The sequence below is a fragment of the Haemorhous mexicanus genome, chromosome 1 (genome assembly GCF_027477595.1).
Source record: "Haemorhous mexicanus isolate bHaeMex1 chromosome 1, bHaeMex1.pri, whole genome shotgun sequence".
In the NCBI taxonomy this organism is placed as follows: domain Eukaryota; kingdom Metazoa; phylum Chordata; class Aves; order Passeriformes; family Fringillidae; genus Haemorhous; species Haemorhous mexicanus.
The window spans coordinates 153,774,340-153,792,860 of NC_082341.1; the positions used below are offsets into that span (position 1 = coordinate 153,774,340).

General features: G+C 42.4%; 1 protein-coding gene across 6 annotated transcripts in view; it reads right to left on the reverse strand.

Annotated features, from left to right (window-relative positions):
• TRAPPC9 (trafficking protein particle complex subunit 9) overlaps positions 1-16,633 on the reverse strand; it is a 444,261-nt gene extending 427,628 nt beyond the window's left edge. For 4 of the 6 annotated variants that reach the window (XR_009489416.1, XM_059867590.1, XM_059867566.1 and 1 more), the window contains exons 1-4: positions 16,476-16,633; positions 14,240-14,840; positions 5,128-5,273; positions 2,206-2,334 (exon numbers count right to left, since the gene is read on the reverse strand). Coding sequence is in view for 5 of the 6 variants with exons in the window: in XM_059867590.1 (XP_059723573.1) it covers positions 2,206-2,334; positions 5,128-5,273; positions 14,240-14,823 (859 nt within the window). In the remaining variant the exon portion in view is untranslated. Of the gene's footprint in view, positions 1-2,205; positions 2,335-5,127; positions 5,274-14,239; positions 14,841-16,421 lie in introns of all 6 variants that reach the window. The other 2 variants (XM_059867583.1, XM_059867574.1) reach the window with 2 other exon arrangements.
• Between the last annotated feature and the right edge of the window lie 1,888 nt (positions 16,634-18,521).

Sequence of the window (18,521 nt, forward strand, 5' to 3'; positions counted from 1 at the left end):
AAAGGTGCAGTTTGAAAGGATTTCAAATGAAGGGCACTGCAGAGTCAGGAATAGGTAATAAAAAGAAACTTTCAGGAAACTTTGTAGGAAAATGACATCACAGCAACAGCTGTTTGGCCAGAGGAGCTCAGCAGTTCACACCAAACACAAAGATCATAACTAGACTAAGGGAACAGTATCTAATGGGCCACAAAGTAATATTTGGAAGACAAAAAAAACCTGTAATCAGTTTTTCTTCACAGAAAAGTCCTTTGAAAAATCTTATATGAAACTATAACATTTTTAAAATACAGCTACACTAACAAGTTTGCAAACTGGACTTTTAAATACAAGACAACTTAAATAGAGATCAGCAATAAAATAAAATTCAAAATAAATTCAATTATTATGATAGCTGTGACTTGTTACCTTCTTTAGTAACCAGGAGTACCCATGACAAACAGATTGCAACATCTCCTGATAAATATTCATTGAAAAGTAGATAAAGGTCACTAACCAGGTGAAATTGTAACAGCCAATGTGAAATGCATTTATAGGTCATGGGACCAAATGCACAGATTTTAATGACTAGGTGTTGTATGAAAATTAGTATTCTGTCCTGAAATAAGGTAATTTTACTATCACAATTACCTGATTTCAATACATACAGTTCATAATAAAGGTAATACAAAGCAAGTGTTTACTACATTGTGACTTATAAAAGAATAAAGATGGGTGAATGCCTCTTTTAGGTGAAGGAATTAATTTTGACCACATTGCACAAAAGAGAACTTAACACCAGCCCTTAAACCCAGCTATGTTTCAGTCCTGAGTGAATGCATACACAGCAGCAGCTGTGCTGGGTTAGCCCAAAGGCCTGCATAACTCCCATTAATCAATGTATTTCCATTTTCCTACCCCAGCCCAGCCTCTCCTGAAAGCCACAGAACCTTTCAGGAGCTGTAACACCACGTGACAAGTGTCAGGTTCTGTGACAGGCTCATCTGCTCAACCACAGAGGAGTGGAGAGGCTCAGTGACCATCAGCTGAACCCCAACAACCAAATCAGAGCCAAGAGAGCTGTGGGGGGGTGAAGCCCAGCTCAGTTACCCCAGCAGCTCTCTGGATCCCCTTACAGACCACTGGGGGGTCACTCCTACAGGGTTATGGGGCTCACTGGAGGGAAAGAACCTCCTGGCATTGTCCAGGATTCCTTCTGGGGTGTAGGGGACAAGCCAAAGACAAGGAGAAGGAGGGACTGAGGCAGTTTAGGGAACAAGCATGGAAAAGCAGAGGGGAGGGCATGTGTGTGTGCTGGTCTAAGCACCAGCAACTGGAATGGGCTCTGGCTCTCAGCCTTGTGGGTGGAGGTGCCAGCAACTGGTGCAGTGCAGTGCCAGCTCCTGGATAGACTGAGGCTGTGTGTGTTCCCTGTGTGTTCCTCCAGGCCTGCTGGGAACTCCTGCTCAGCCTCCTGTCTGCCTGGACCTGGGGCCATGGAGCTGCAGCAGCCTTGCCTCTCTCACACCCACCACCAGATCTGGTACCTCTGAATGACAAGGAGTTCCATGTCACACCTGTAGGCTGGATAAAGAGTAACTCCTCTCTCTGCTTCTCCATCTGCTAAGCTCTGTTTGATGTCCTCCAGTTCTTTTGAAACAAACACTGAACCTGTGATCCCTACTCATCCCTTTCCACAATGTTCACTGTATTACAGATTGCTCTCATATTTCTCCTCAGCCATCTCTTTTGCAGTCCAAGAGTTTAGAAAAAGTATACTAAATCTTAAAAATTATGTTGGTTTATTGACATTTCATTTTAAAAAATCTATTTGTTACTCATTGACTTTAGAATAGCAAAAAAACTCTGAATAAAATGTACCCAACTTTATTCTTTTTAATACATGCAGCCCTGCCAGATCCTATTTTATGAAAACTGTCTGCATCTCCTCCAGCAAAATTCAAACACAGACACTACTAACAATCAGGTGAAGAAATCAAAAGCTTTGCAATTCTATGCAAAGCACATGTGTTAACATTAACACCCAAAAAGAAAAATAATTGCAAAAATCTAAAAAAAAAAAAAAAAAACAACTAAATTCTTCCCCAAGCCTCCCTGCTCTGATTAATGCTGTCATCTGTATAATTTTACAGAGTTAGGATGTAGGGAGAAGTTTTCAGATGTTTAGTGGTAGCAAACAGAATAAAACAGAAATGCCATCCTTACCTGGCCTGTGCCTGTTGCCTGCCTCAGCAGAAAGAGAACCTCCTTGAGCCCTGCGAGACCCAACTTTACCCCCAGTGCCACCTGGGTAGTGATAGATGACAGATGCTGAGCACAGCCCCTCAAGGGCAGCTGCAGAGAAAAGGAAAAAAAGCCAACAGATTAGTAGAGACATTTGCAGGAAGTGAAGTATCCTGTGGTAAAGTCCATTTACACAAACAAAATGTGCCTGAAATTAGATGTCTAATGACAAAGCCCATGGAAAATTCTGAGATATTCAATGTGCTTTTCACCTCTGTGCTCACCCTCAGAGCCCCCACTACCCCAACCCACTGAAAGAATCTGCAGGAGTAAAAACTTGTCACAGTAGAGGAAGCTCACATGAAAAGCCCTTAATCCAACTGGATGCAATTCCAAAAAACCAGGTAAGATGGCAAGAGAGCTGGCCAAGGTAAAAACCACTCTCTGAACACCTCCAACAGGTTCATGCTCATTGGGGGAGGTTTCTAGTGGCTGGGAAAAGGGAAAAGCCATCTTCTTTGAGAAGGAAGTACCAGCACAGATAGACCAACATCAGCTCCCTGGAGAGGCTCCACAGAAATCCTGCTGGAAGCACATCAAGTGAAAGAAGGTGGCTGTGAACAACTCACATCGATTCATTGAGGATAAATCAGCCTTTGGCAACCTCACTGCCCCCTCTGAGGAGATGCTAAGCTCAGTGGACAAAGGAACAGCAGTGGATGTTGTGTATTTTGGCTTTCAAAACATCTTTGGACATGGTCTCCACAGAATGCTTGCAGCCAAATCAGGAAGACTGGGATGGCTGGCCTATAAAGCAGGTGGAAAATGAGCTGGACAGCCAGACTCGAAGGCTTGTGATCAGCCAAATGGCTGCCTGTGACCAGTGGTGTCCTCAGGGGGACCATGCCTTCATTAACTGCACAGAGCACACCCAGAAACTTCCTGGGTGACACCAAACTGGGGGGAACAGGAGGGCAGGCCTTCAATGCAGAGAGAACTTGCCAGGCTGGAGACAGAGGCTGGCAGGAGCCTCATCCCAAAGCAAGGCTGGTGGGAGGCCATCAGAAGGGTTGGGGGACTGGAGCTCCTGGCATAAGAAAGCACAGAGAACTGAGTTTGCTCAGCCTTACAGAGCAAGAGGCTGAAGGTTGGTGCTCCTGCTGCCTTTAAAACACCCAGTAGGGAAGAGATGGAGGCAGGAGCTTCTCAGAGATGCCAGAGTGACCAGATAAGAGTCAACACAAGTGGACACAAGAAATTCTGCTTTAAGCTAAGACCAATTTATGTTTTGTTGCTGAGTTTTTTCAAATTATAACCAACAAAATGTTAGAACAGGTTGCTCAAAGACTGTGTAACTTCCATCATTAAATATGCCTGAAATTCAACTGGACAGGTCCCCAAACAACCTGATGTAACTAAACATGATAAAAGCAGGAGATTAGACTTACAGACTTATCAAACTATTTGGATTGGAAGAGTCCTCTGTAGGTCTCTAAGTAGAATTTGAGGAATCCTGAGCCATTTAAGTTTTTGGAATTGCAGAAGGAAAGAAGTGGGAGGTCAAAAGGTGTTAAGGTTTTCATGGTATGTAATCTCCAGGGCCATTAGGAAGATAAATGGTTTCCACATGGAATGGGAAAGCTAAAAGCAGAACTGGAGACAGTGACTGTCCTGGAAAGATAGGAAACTGAGAAGCAGAAATTGTGCTCAAAGATCATTTGTATGGCCAATAAATAACAAAAAGCAGGCATGAAAAAAAAAAAAAAAAAAAAAAAAAAAAAGGAAAGGATGGAGGAAAGGCAGGGGAAAAAAGCAAATCCTAAACCTAATATGAAAGGAAGATATGCCAGTGGAAGTTTAACACTTGCAGCTTTAAGAGATGTAAAGGCAAAAATCTTTTCCTAACAGTCCACAGTGGACACCCATAGGAAATATTTTTAAAAGACCTATACAACCCAGTGAATAAAAATCAAATACTTTCCAAGGAATCATGAAAAAATCAGACACAATTTTTTTTAAGTACGTACTTTACTACAGTCACACAATTTATTCTGTTTAACATTCCTAAATACATTCCTTTCTCATGTCTTATGACCATGTCATGACCATGACCATTCTCATGTCTTATTGAAGTTTTGCTTAAGCTTCATTCTTCTTCGTGAAAAATGTGTATTTTATGATTGGCTTTTCGCAAATATTAAAATGAATATTATATGTGTTATGTTAGAAAGTTATGCTGTATTAATTTTCTTAAGTAGTGTGTTATACATAGTTTTAGGTTGTAACATAATATTAAAATAGAAACTATGCTATGTAGGATACTTTTTTCCTAAAGAAAGGACTGGCACCAGATAGCAGCCACAGGACACTGAAATCTTTCAGAGAAAGAGAATTTATTGCCCCATTAGCAGAAGAAACAAACTTCTTCCTGCCTCGCTCAGCCATGACGATGCTGTCAGGATTAAGAGGAAGAAGCTGACACTGACCAGACAGAATCCTGTGTTTGAATGGAATTTATGCATCATGTATGATGTGTATGAATATGCAACAGGCTGTTGTTTTTAAGGGTTAATCCTCTGCTAACGGGTGTCCTTTTTCAGGCTTATGCTGCCCAGAAAAAGGAACCCGGACGTCTGTAACTCTTTGTTTCTATTGTCTCATATTGTCCTAATCCAAATTGTCCAAATTATTATTACTCTAATTATATTACTATTTTTATAACCATTTTATTACAATTAAACTTTTAAAATCTTAAAAACAAGTGATCGGCATTTTTCACATTACTCACACCTGATATCCAGATTTTGGTGACTAAAATCATTACTACTTTTCACAACACCTAAGGAAATTATCAAGGATAGTTTGATTTACTTGAGATTACCACTGCCACCACCCAAATCCTACCTCCAAGCCAGAGGAAGTCGTTGACAGAGCGCAGCAGCTCCACTGCCATGTGGTAATGCACCAGGGAATCCTGCAGCATGCCAGCCTGCAGGCACAGATCTCCCACGTGCTTCCGCATGCGGCCCTGGCAGCGCTTCTTGTAGTGTCTGCAAAAGAGAGGTGCACTTCAGGTACTGCCAGGGAATGCTGCTCTGGGCTAACTAACACCTCAAGGCAGTTTTCTTCCCTCCTTCATAGCAGATCAACATTGATTTACTCTCTGACTCTAAGCAAATATGAATGCTAACTAATGTAATGTGCAAAAGAACCAACAATTTGAGGATATATTGGAAAAAAGTAATGTATCACATGTTTTGACTACACAGCTAGAGTCACATGCCCTGAAAACCTCCAAAGCAAGGTTCCTGCAGACTACAGTGAGTATTTGGCTGCCTGTCCATAGCTGATATGCTACTTTTTTGCTTTTCCAGAACACCCAAAAGCTCACTGTTAAGCCAGGGTGGTCTCTTGTTCTGCCTTTTTCCTGTCCCTCAGCAGGGGATGGATTGTTCCTGTGCTTCCAGGAAGGAAGCTGTTCTTGAATAAATCCCACAACTCCATGGATGCTCCCATGGAATCCCTCACATTTTGGCTCTGAGCATATTAAAGGTGACCTTTCCAAAATCCTGTTCTGGGCCTGCCTCCTCTGCTGGGACCCTCTCCACATACAGCCCAAAGGTATTGGGGGCCCAGAGCCCCCTCAGACCCCCCCAGACCTCACAAACCTCACCCTGCTCCCAGACCCTTCTTTCAAAGGGATGATGAGTGAAAAAGCACCATCACTTCAGGCAACAGCTGACAGGGTTTCTCCTCCTACTCTTTTTAACATGTTAAAATAAATGGTGATGTTCTTCCCAAATGAACAGACAAAATGACAAAACCTATTGAAAATATTCAACAGACACCTTGGTACAGCTGAAAAGGCAACTTGGGCATAAATCTGTGTGACAAAGGCACTAATCCTTCCATTTTGTTTGGTTTTTAGTACATTTCAGATAAAGAAAAGTTTAAAAAGTAACAGATGCAAGACACACTGGACTTAGAGAACATCTCATTGCTGAAGTGACAGGTCAGAACAACTCTGTTCTCCCAAATCCATGAACAATCCTCCTGTTCTCCCTCCTGAAAAACTATTCCCTGGCAAGAATGTCCTTGCACTATAATTATAAAATTGTTTTATGAGGAAGAAATTTAAATGTCAATTGAGATACTTTTTTAAATTTATCTATGTTGTTTTCAATAGTAGATCCTGTTGTTCTAACAGTGCCTTCTAAGTACATCCAGAGAGGTATGCAAATTTACTTTACAAATATCACACCAAGGAAACACAGACTCTTATTTCTTTGGATAGTTTAAACTAAAATAAAAGTCTATCAAAAATGAAAATTTAATGAGAAGAATTGCTGCAGATGTCATTCTTTATTGTATACATGAAATCCAAAGAATCTGGTAAAAATACAAAGAACCAACTTGGATTGATATAGTTGTAAACTTTGAGCTTTTAGGAGATTTAATTAATTTAATTTAAATTAAGTTGAACAAGTTGTCCAGAGAAGCTGTGGATGCTCCATCCCTGAAAGTGTTCCAGGCCAGGTTGGATGGGGCTTGGAGCAACCTGGTCTAGTGGAAGGTGTCCATGCCCATGGCAGAGGAGCTGGAAGGAGAGGATCTTTAAGGTTTGTTCCAGCCCAAACCAGCCTTTGATTTTTTAAAAAGTTACTGAGACTATTTGAACTTAGCAACTTTAAACAAAAAAGAAACTCAAAAAAACCCCTAAGGTTACACCCCCACTCCAGATGCTGAACTCCTATTCCCTGGAGTGAGACCAGAATATAAGAGGAATGCCAATGTTATGGAATGAAACCAGTTTGGGGCAGTGGGATTTTTGTTCAAGTGAGGAACTTCCCAGAGGACCCCAGAGATGAACTGAAATGTCACTGAAACAATCTCCATAAGGCATCTGAACCAACTGTCCTCATGAAGTCTGTAATGTAGAAATGACAAAAGGAGAAGAGGCATAGAACATATGAAATGTAAGGGTAGGAATAAGGAGATTCATTTATTTCCTTTAGATTTGAAGGCAGAAAGGCCAGGAGGAATGGCAAGAATCCAAACAATTCCATGTCACTGGTTTATTTGCCTTCCAGGCTTTCAGTTTGGCTTGAGTAGTTTACACCACAGAGAAGCATCTTTTCAGCCACCAAATAATGTCTCATTCCTTGCAGTTGGTTTGGAAAAAGGAGATGAAGAGAAAGTAACTGATTTATATGGACAGGGGACAGAAATGGAAAAAGAGAAAATATCTAGAAGTACAGACAATAGCCTTATAAAAACTGAAGAGAGAAGCTATCAGAACCAGTGTTATTGTCCACAAAAAAAAAAAGTTAATAATAAAAGGAGACAAGCAATAGGTCTCCAATTGCTTCTCTCCATCTAAAAAGCTACAAATCATTCCTCTATAAATATCTGCACTTTTCTGATCTAGCACACCATATTCACCATTGATGTGAAGGTGTTGATATTAAATGAAGCTCAATACAACTGTTTTCTTCATCTTTCAGATGAGTCAGGAATTGAAATATTTGTCTTTTATTTTTCAACAAGCATGAATTTTATAGATCTTTTAGGAACAAAAATGTAAGAGAATTCAAAGTAAAAGCTAAAGCTGCTCTGTATGAACTATGGAAGGGCACCAAATCTTACCAAGATTTCAGTCTAAGCTTTGAGTTATAGAAAAATAACTCCATCAAAAAGTTCCTTTGCAATCTGGAATCAGCATTGTACAGGAGAGTTTAAATTAATTATAAATCAGATTTTCCGACTCTCTGCACTCCAGACATTGTAAATTGCTTTAACTTTTTTTGTTTTTTACATAAGTAGTGGAATTGGAGAATCACTGTTTCCTTACCCAGCTATAATTCCTCTCAAAGATGCTTCCAATTCCTCCATCTCTACACTTTCAAGTAATCTCTATGTTTATGAACAAATTAAAGTTCTTATTCTCTCAAAACTGTACTTTATAAGCTTTCATCCAGATTTTCCAGCCAGCAGATGATTAAGTTCATAAATATGAGTCATACAGCAAAGGAAAAGACATGATGCCTGACTCCTAAATCAGACCTGATACCAGAATAGTTTCAATCACACAGCCTCACCACCAACTCTTCCTAACCTAATTCTGCTACTGATTTATGCCCAGTCAATATATCTGAAGTTTGAAGGCATTTATTCACCCAGACATCAATAAATATTGCTCATAAAACCACTGTTCTTTGAGAAACCCTCCTTTATTTATAGAAAACCAGATAATGTATTCCTGGTGAAGAAGAAATTTACTATTAATTATTCAAAAACTGAATTCACTCCACCTATTTTTAGGCTCTTCACGGTATTGCCAAGACAGGATTCATTTCCTACAGTCCCTGCAAGTCATTGCCATCCTCACTAATTATAGAGTAAGTTTGTACAAACAAATGTATAAACTGTCCTAATTATGCAGTCACAATTAAGTACAGTGAATTCAATTACTTCAAGTATGTCCAAAAGGACAAAAGGCAAAGACTTCATGGAAACGAAACCCACTCTCCACAGACAGCAAAACTTAATTCACTTCCCATTTGGGAAGCCTCTTTTTAAAATAATCTAATATCTACAACATCAGGCCCTTAAAATCATGTCCAAGGGACTCATTGTTCCTTCTGTGCATCCTGGGGTGCAAATTTAATGGGAAAAATGTCCTATTGCATGTATATTCATATATCTATATACAAATATATGTCTCAGCAGAAAATGATGATTGCTCATTTTAATACCGAGATAGTTTTGCTTCACAGCTTTAGCTGAAGAACTTGAAAGTGAGAAGCTTACAGATATCTTCTCTCTGGATTATTTTTTATTTAAATACTGTTTAAATATTTCATATTTCCTATTTTTCTCTCCTGCTTAATCCTAATCTATTTAGGGACAGGAAGCCCACATAAATTAACAATTACTTCCTCTAGGATAAGAGGACAACCTTTCTCTAGGCCAGTTCCTTGCAGCGCCCTACTGCCAAGAGCAGCTCCTATTAATTTTTCCTCTAGAAGATAATTTACAACAATAAATTTCAAAGAAGCACCCCAAGTCTCCCCCTACAAACCCCCTCCTTCTGAGTGTGATGCACTCAGAAACATCCCCAGGGAAGGCAGTGCCACCTCAGGCTGGACCACCCACGGAATGCTCCTTGGTGTCAGTCACCCAAACTCCTCTTCTGAAGGTCCTCACCGCACAGAAAAATTCCACTGACTACAAAACTACTTTAAAATCCTATTTGCTAAAGTTAGTTGGGGTTAATGCTCTAGCAAACACACTCTTATATTCACAGGAATCACCACAATCATGACCAGTGACCACTGCTACCACTTCAAAGTGGAGGACAATAAATCTCTTCCAGGAACTATGAAGAACTACTTGATTTCCATTTCTGCCTTCATTGCTCTATAGGATATGTGCTTTATTCTTTCATCTCCAGCTCTTTTCTAGGATCCCAGGATAATTTAATGGAAAATTTACTGCAATAGTGTTATATTTTAAGACAGAATTTATTTTCACTACAAACCATCCAGAAACAAGTTTGACGGAATTTCTGGATCCTCAAAATTTGGCTAAATTTACAAACAAGAAACATGCAAAATCAATTCTCAAAAGTGTATTCATGCAAAATGCTCCAACAAAAATTTCCATCAAGTTCTACTAATTCCAGTTAGCATGCAGAGCTATAGGTATCACCAATCATAACATTATCCAGACTTCAAGAGACACAGCTACGGCATTGGATCAACTGCCAGAACTTTTGAATTTGGAAATCAAACACAGGCAGCAACAGCTTCATGGCTTTGGAGTTTAAAAAAATAAAGCAAATTCCAGAGGCCAGCAGCCACCTAAGCAGACTATGTGTGTCCTACAAAAAAACTCAGCATTGCTACCAAATATAATTGCCAAATGCTGCGAAAGGGGGCAGCTGCAGTGGTGAGGCTCCAGGCAGCAATTATTTTTGTGTGTACTGAAAAAATAAAGATAAAAAGCAACACTAAAATATGCAATGAAGGCGAAGTGAAGAGGCAGGACATGGGAAAAAGCTAACTATTTTCAAAGATACACAATCACATCCTACCTTTTTAGACCCAACAACAAACTCACAGGGCAGTATGAGAGAAGAAGGAGGGGGGGGGAAACAGAAAGGAACAAAACAGAAATTAGAAAGACAGAGAACAGAAAGAAAATTAACAGCCACATACACATACTGAGATCATCAACTTTGATAAATCAGTGCACAAATCCCAGCTATGACACTTCTATAAACAGGGCCCTACATCCTCATCCCTCCACAGCATTAAATGATGCCAGTATTAAAAAAAGAAAGAACCTAAGACACAAACTGATGTAAACAACATTACAATGAGCTTATCCAAGTAGATTTACAATCATACTTAAGTATGTTTATTTTTAGCTGAAAACAGAAATAAAATAGAAAACTTAAAACAAATGGGATTTTCAGTATTTCTGGCACATGTATTTCCTAGTTTTCAGTTTGTAGGATATTTTTATCATCATGAGAACATGTGTTTCCATTGTTCTCCATCCATCTCCCAGCCTCTACAAATAACTATTAAGTGCAACTGACTTCAGAAACTTTTTTAACTATCCTAGCAGCCCTGTGACCACATAAATATTTTATTCCATTTACAGCTGAAGAAACAGAAAGAAAAAATAAATCAATTTGCCAAAATCCCCACTTGGCAGGAATTAACCCAAGGTCAGCCTAGCAGTCCTACAATTTCTGTTTAATAGGACAACATTTCTTCAAAACCTTTTAGGACTTAACCCACTATTTTTCATATATAAAGTTCTCTACCAGCCAAAAAAAAGTTCTTCTACACACAAAATGCAGTGAGTTTGTGTATGCTGTCATCTCAGTCAGCTCTGGGAATGTGTCTCTCCTGCTCATTATACAAGCAACTTGCAAAAGACAAAGATCATCCTTACTTTTCCCAAGAACTGCCTTATTTGAAATAATAATTAATCTTCCTAATTTATGAACTTTGTATCTTAAAGGAAGCCAATCAGTTGACTTCAATGGCAATTATCATGCAATCAAGCTAATGAAAGTCTTCTAACTGGGTGAGGGAGAAGATCAGGTTTATATATAAAGCCCTGATCATCACATAAGTATTAACCTTAATATTTGACCATAAAATGCTTGGAGAAGAGTATCTTTTAAGATACAAACTATGTTCAGTAGTTTTAATTAGTCTCCAAACCATGTGATCAGAATTATGTGGCCCATGTAAATTCTTAGCATATTTCCCTCAATCTATCACCCCAACAGCTCCAGGTTACAGCTGCCCCACATATTTAATTACACCTTTGCTACACACTGCCATTTAACTTCAATTTTAGAAGATATAGGAAAATATATGTTTATTTAGCCTAAGCAGGTATCCACAATTACAGCAGCAGAGACACACCCTCTGATACAAGAACAGAGTGTGACTTCTCTGACATTTATTTAATAGAGAACATTTGTGGTTTTAAGTAATTGGTTGCACACTGACTGGGAGGTCAGGATACATTATATACAAAAATTGCAAACAGACCGAAAGTATACAGAAAATATCAAGGGACTTTCTTTGCCTTTTACCCTTCAGAAATTTCCACCTGTTCTAGAAAAAGCTACTTCATTTACCTCACTATGTCAAGATCATCATGTTTTTATTTCTTTCTGCAAAATCATTATGCTGACAGACTCAAAACCAACAAAGTAGCAAAAGTTGTTCTACCAGATGTATCCACTTCCTGCATTGAAACAACTTTGAGCCCTCCCTGATCAGAATTACACATCCAACCTTGCAAAAACAGAAACTGCTCTCTATTGAAGAAGGTCCTTCCTAGCCCTGTCTCTCCCTGGTATGCAGTGATTTCCCTTCATTAGTCAATCTGTCACTACAGAAGGGAATATGCTAAAATAAAATCCTGTGAACTACAACCCAAGCACCAAAAAAAGTCACAAATAATAAAATGCAATGTTACTATCACTGGCTCACATCCAAAGACTTTGGCTTGAAAGTGTAAGCTAGTTTAATAAACTGAACTGAGTTCAACCTTATTCCATGGACCTGAGTTTCTGCTTTAGAACAGAGGGCAGAAATGCATCAGGCTGCATGAAAGGTGCCTAGAAAGGTTCCTGTGCTAGAAATATATTTTCATTCAGCTTTCTGAAGTTTTAATGTATAAATCCTAAGTTTTAAAACAATCAGAAGTACTAACTCCACAGCAAAATCGAACTGAAGAACTTTCTTACTACTGAACTGAAAAATTAGAATATTTAGCACCTTTTCCTTGAGCAGTTCGGTGCAGCAAACATTTCAAGTGCATCCATTGATCCAGACTTACTGAAAACCTGTTTGGTATTCAAACCTGCCAGCAAAGGTGTGTGCAGAGCTGAGCCAGTGATTAACTCTGGATAAACCCCTGTGTCTACAGGCAGGGTCACACACCTTCCATTCTGCAAAGAACTGAAGCATTACACTGAATCTGTTTGAACGCCTCACTGCAACAGCATCAAACACCTGCTTGGAGATGTGTGGGCACACATTGTGCTGTCTCTCCAGCTCCCCACCAGCTCAGAACTTCACAAGGAGTATTTCCCACTAGTTACAACACAGCCACGGCTCAGAAATAAATCATTCATCTAAGAAACCATTTCCAAATCACCATTTTTTAGAAGACACAACTGAACAGCAGTATTCATTCTGATTTTGAGATTCCTGGCCAACAATTACCATTTTCTACCTTTTTGGAACAGGAAATTTTGATTACATTCAGCCAAATTTCATTCAAGCTGAGTAATTAAAGACAAGATTCCAAAAAAGCTTATCCAAACGTCTCAATTTTACCACCCACGTGCAAAAAGCAGTAACATAGTAATTCATACTGATAACTGAAGAACAGTGCAGGGACAAACAGGGACCAACAAGTCAGAGCCAGTTCAAGTGCTCACCAAAGAGGAGCAGGGCACTGGGGTACTGATGGTCCTTCAAGCCACCACAGATAATTTAACAAAAGACTTCAAACTAATTAGAAACCTGGAATGCTTTCTTCCTGTTTCCAAGGCCAGGACCAACAAAGCAGGCAGAGCTGATTAATTTGATCTCAAAGCCTCACACACCTGCCTGGACACCTCTGAGCTTTTACACACAATAAAAACCTCTGATATGAACACCACTATTTCCACACACAGCCTGAGTTTTCATAGGGCTTCCCCAACTCTCTCTCTGCCAGGACAAAAGGTGGATGCTTCCATCCCCTGGCTTTGACTGCAAACAGCAAACAGATTTTGCACCTGCCTGTAGCTATCAAGCCAGAATTACTTATCCCTTGCACAGGAACTATGCAACACTCAAATCTGACAGATGAATATGCAAATGAGGAGGAAGGAAAAATGGGGGGAGAAAACTCTAACATACAAAAAAAACCAAACAGGTAGCAAAACAAGACAGGGGAAAAGTGATAACAAATAATTTCATAAAACAAAGAAGGACAGGGAAAGATGCTGGACTTCACCATCAAAATAAACAGTCATTGTCTCATAGAATGAAAAAGTAGATAGAGGTTTAAAGAGAAAAAATACAGTAAGTAGGATAGTCAAATACTACTCAACATGATATAAAAATAGTTTCATTGATACTAACTTAATTTTTTTATTAATACTGTATATCTATAAAACATTGGAAGTTTTCCAGCAAAAAGTCTCATTACAGCAGAATCTGTCAAACCACTCCTGTGACTTCTTCCTGCTATTTGATGAGCTTCATCAATTAAATGTATATATAAAAACAAGCTCAGAACATCAAATACGGTGAGACTACACACTAAGTTCTCTTAAAACTACAACAAGCAAACACAGAAAGATCAGGGCACAGCTCTGTTGGAACAAGGCTCACCCTGTCCTTTCTAATAGGCTTATCCTAAAGGCTGGCAAGCGCCACAGATGGGGCTTTTTAAGACCTGTGAGCTGACAAAAGTAGCTGCTTACCTACTGTCGGTGTCCAGACCTACAAAATCCTTCTTCTCAAAAGGAACACAGAGCAGGGGGATCTTGTCTCCAGACTTATCAGTGGCTCTGTCAAGACGTTTGGACTCCAGCACTATGAAGAGGGACTCGATAAAATCTTCTATTCTCTTCTCCACAGTTTCACACTCATCATAACTGGCATAAAACGCCACATCTGTGCGGGGCTGCTCTGCAATCTCTCCTTGAAGCCCAAAGACAAACAACCGGGAATCATAGAGAGTAGAGCCGTACATTTCCTTCTGAAGATGGAATTTTTCAAAAGTCTGAGGCCATTCCTTTGCTGAAGAGCACTCTGTGATCGTGATCAGCCCCACGACCTTGCGGTGTGTCTGAAAATCCCCCCACTCGTTGTTCTCTGGGGGATAGTGGTGCCTGTATCGGATGTAGAGCACTCGCTGCGAGTCGCGCACGTTCACCTGGCTCACGGCTGAAATGCGCTTGTAGATCCTGAAAAAGCTCTCTTCAGGGACAATGCCAATGGGCTGAACCACGACCAGGAGGGTCTGATGATCCTCAGCACACTGCATGTAGTCAGGAACACTCATTTTGCATCAACTGCAGGCTAGTGAAAGAAAAACGCATATTATTTTTTAACCTTCAGAAGTACACGGGGTTGTTGAATCAAACCAAGGCTTCCATGCTAAACACTTCTGCAGCCTGAATTTATGTGCTACAATACCACTGTTTGTTTCAATATTTTACTAAATCTTCAACCATGCAACCTACTGACGTTACACTGTGCACAAGGAGTACTTTTAGTCACTTATCAAACAAAACTCTGTAAATAAGGGCTTTCCAAGTGAATCTCATTCCCTGTGCAGCTACACAAGGCAGCTCATACAAGTCTCTACCACAGCCACTGGGCAGAAATACCAGCTCCGGACAGCCTGTCAGACGACTCAGGCTCTTCAGTCCATTTTCTTGGAGAAATATGCAAAATTGTTTGGGGTGAGATGCAAACAGGCACCAAATCAGGATCACCAAACTTTACACAGCTGTCAGTGCTCACACGTGGCCAAGCAGAGGAAAATCAGAACCAGAACACTTATTTTTGAGGAAAAGCAAAGTCTTGCCTTCTCAAAACACACACAGGTCAAAACACACCAGGCAATGTTTTCTGCTTTTACATTTATGTATTTAAAATCCCTTTTCTCCTGAGCTGTCTAAAACCAATTACTGCACTGCAGCTGAGTCTTGAATGAAGATGCACATCCCTGAATCCTTTCACGTCTGATACCTCCTGGACCCCACGGATCCCTTCATGAATTTCAGCTCCAAAGCCCTCAACTGTAAATACCACCCAAAAAACCCATAAACAAAACCCCAAACCTCCACAAAAACAAACACACGGACTAAACAAAACACAACAACACAACACAAACTCAGCCCAGCTTTAGACTTGACACCATTGGTTTTACAAGAAGAACGAGTTCCAAGCCCACGGGGGCACAGGTGACAGAGAAACAGCTGCCTTGAGGAAACGGGCTCCTCAGAACTATGGACTGCAGCTCCCTTGTCCCACCGCACTGCCCGGGGTCTGCCCAGCAGCCCCATTCCCAGGCTGCAGCCCCATTCCCAGGGCAGCAGCCCCATTCCCAGAGCAGCAGCCCCATTCCCAGGGCAGCAGCCCCATTCCCAGGGCAGCAGCCCCATTCCCAGGGCAGCAGCCCCATTCCCAGGCTGCAGCCCCATTCCCAAGGCAGCAGCCCCATTCCCAGGGCAGCTGCCCCATTCCCAGGGCAGCTGCCCCGTCCTGGCACTTCCCCCAGCAGAGGCCGCAGCGGCTGGGAGCTCCCCCCTTTGCCTGTCCCCAGGCACACGCCGCTTTGGGCCGGCCAAGTTTAGCAGGGAAAAGGAATAAACTGCAGAAGAGCCAAGCGCAGCGGAGGCGCGGCGGAGGCGCACATCCCCCTGAGCCCCGTCAGGGATAGCGAAAGGCGCGGGGGAGCTGCTCTGGAGGAGCGGCTCCCGGGTGGCAACCGAGGAAGGGGCACTGACAGCCCGGGCAGGAACCGGTCTTTGGGCAGCGAGGGCGGGCGGTAACCGGGGAAGAGACACTGACAGCCCGGGCAGGAACCGCTCTAGGACGGGGTTCCCGCCGGTGACGCGGCTGCCGGGCGGTAACCGGGGAAGGGGCACTCACAGCCGGGACGGGGGAACGCGGCTGCCGGGCGGTAAGCGGGGAAGCGGCACTCACAGCCCGGACGGGGGAACGCGGCTGCCGGACGGTAAGCGGGGAAGCGGCACTCACGGCCGGGACAGGAACCGCTCTAGGACAGGGGGACGCGGCTGCCGGGCGCTAGGCGGGGAAGCGGCACTCACAGCCGGGACAGGAGCCGCCCCGCTGCCGCCGGAACTGACGGCAATGGCCGCTCCGCCCCGCATGCGCGGCGGGCCATGGCGGGAGAGTCGTGAGGGCAACCGGGCGATTGTCCGCGGTGCTGCTCCCGGGGCTTCCACGGGGACTGGAAGCCTCTGCCTGTGAACATGAGGCATTGCTCCAAGAGGAACGCAAAACAGGAGTGGACGAATGACTGATTCACCTGGTGAATTTTAGCCGACAGTATGAAAACCGAAAGGGCTCTAGCTAGTCCTTAGAACGAAGTGAGCCTTCCTGGCATTCCCAAATCCCGAAGTTGGTCTGGTGTCATAGAGTCATCCAGTGCAACTGTCAGCCCAGCAGTGCCACTGTAAGCCCTAAAGCACATTGCCAGACTCAGATGCCTCTGAAACCCTCCCAGGAATGGCGATTCCACCACCGCCCTGGGCAGTGTATTCCAATGCCGGACCACCCGAACACTAAAAAAAACCTCTTTTTTCGAATATCTAACCTGCATCTCCCCTCTCTCATCTTAAATCCATTTTCTTTGATCCTCACACCGTTGGCACAGCAAAAGAGGCCGGCCCCAGCTCACTACAAGCTCCTTTGAGGGTAGTTGTAGAGAGCGATGAGGTGCCCCCGAGCCTCCTTGAGAAGAGGGAGATCTTCCTCTGAGAGGATTTCTCAGTCATGTAGCTTAAATGGCAAAATCTTGAAAACTCTGGAAGTATAAAAACTCCAGAAGTATGAGCCTTGTATTGAGAGTTCAGATGAATTTCTGATAGAGGATGTGGGAACATTAATGATGTTCAGTGAGGCAAAGTGTGAGATGCTGCACCTGGATGACCAAAGCCCGGTGTCAACACAGGCTGGGGAGTCAGTGGATTGAGAGCAGCCCCACCAAGAAGGACTTGGGGGTGCTGGTGGATGAGAGGCTGGATGTGAGCTGGCCATGTGTGCACTTGCATCCTGAAAGCCAAGCATGTCCTGGGTTGATCCCACGGTGCGGGCAACATGTGAGGGAGGGGATTCTGCCCCTCTGCTCCACTCTGGTGAGACCTCACCTGCAGTGCTTCATTCAGGTCTGGAATCCCCAGCACAAAAAACTTCTTGGAGCAGGTCCAGAGGAAGCCATGGAAATCATCATAAGGCTAAAGTGCCCCTCCTGTGCAGACAGCCTGAGAAAGTGTGAGTTGCTCAGTCTGGAGAAGGGTCCAGGGACACCTTATTGCAGCCTTTCTTATGAAAGGGGCCATGTCATGACTTAAAGTAGTGGCACTCCAACAAAATAACTTCAGTAGAACTCGCAGTGTTTAAAAAATTTGGATGAACAATTGCATTTAGGTAGAATCACAGAATCATTTAAGTTAGAAAAGACCCTTAATATCATCAAGTCTAACCTAGTACTGCCAAGGCCACCTCTAAACCATGTCCCTAAGAGCCCCATCTACATGGCTTTTATATCCCTCATGGGATGGTGACTCAACCACTTCCCTAGGCAGATGCTACCAATGCTTGACAACCCTTTTGCTGGAGAAAGTTTTCCTAATATCCAGTCTAAACTTCCCCTGGCACAACTTGAGATAATTTCCTCTTGTACTGTCACTTGTTACTTGAAGAAGAGATTAACCCTCACCTGGCCACAACCTCTTTCCAGGTCTCCTCAGCCACTGTGGCACAAGCTGTGGGCTCCAGGCAGGTCTCTCTGCTCCTCTCGAGTTTCCCTAGTTTGGGAGACATGAGGAAAAACAGCAGCATAAAAGGAACTAGGAACTGAACAAGCTTTAGCCTTGACCTTCAGTTATCTTCCAAAAAATGGACAAAATTTCCCAGAGGGAAAGGAGCTGGAGAGATGGCAGCACCAGCTGGCCTCAGAGTCTCAGACAGAAGCTGACCAAGCCCAACAGCAGCACGGCCTTAGGG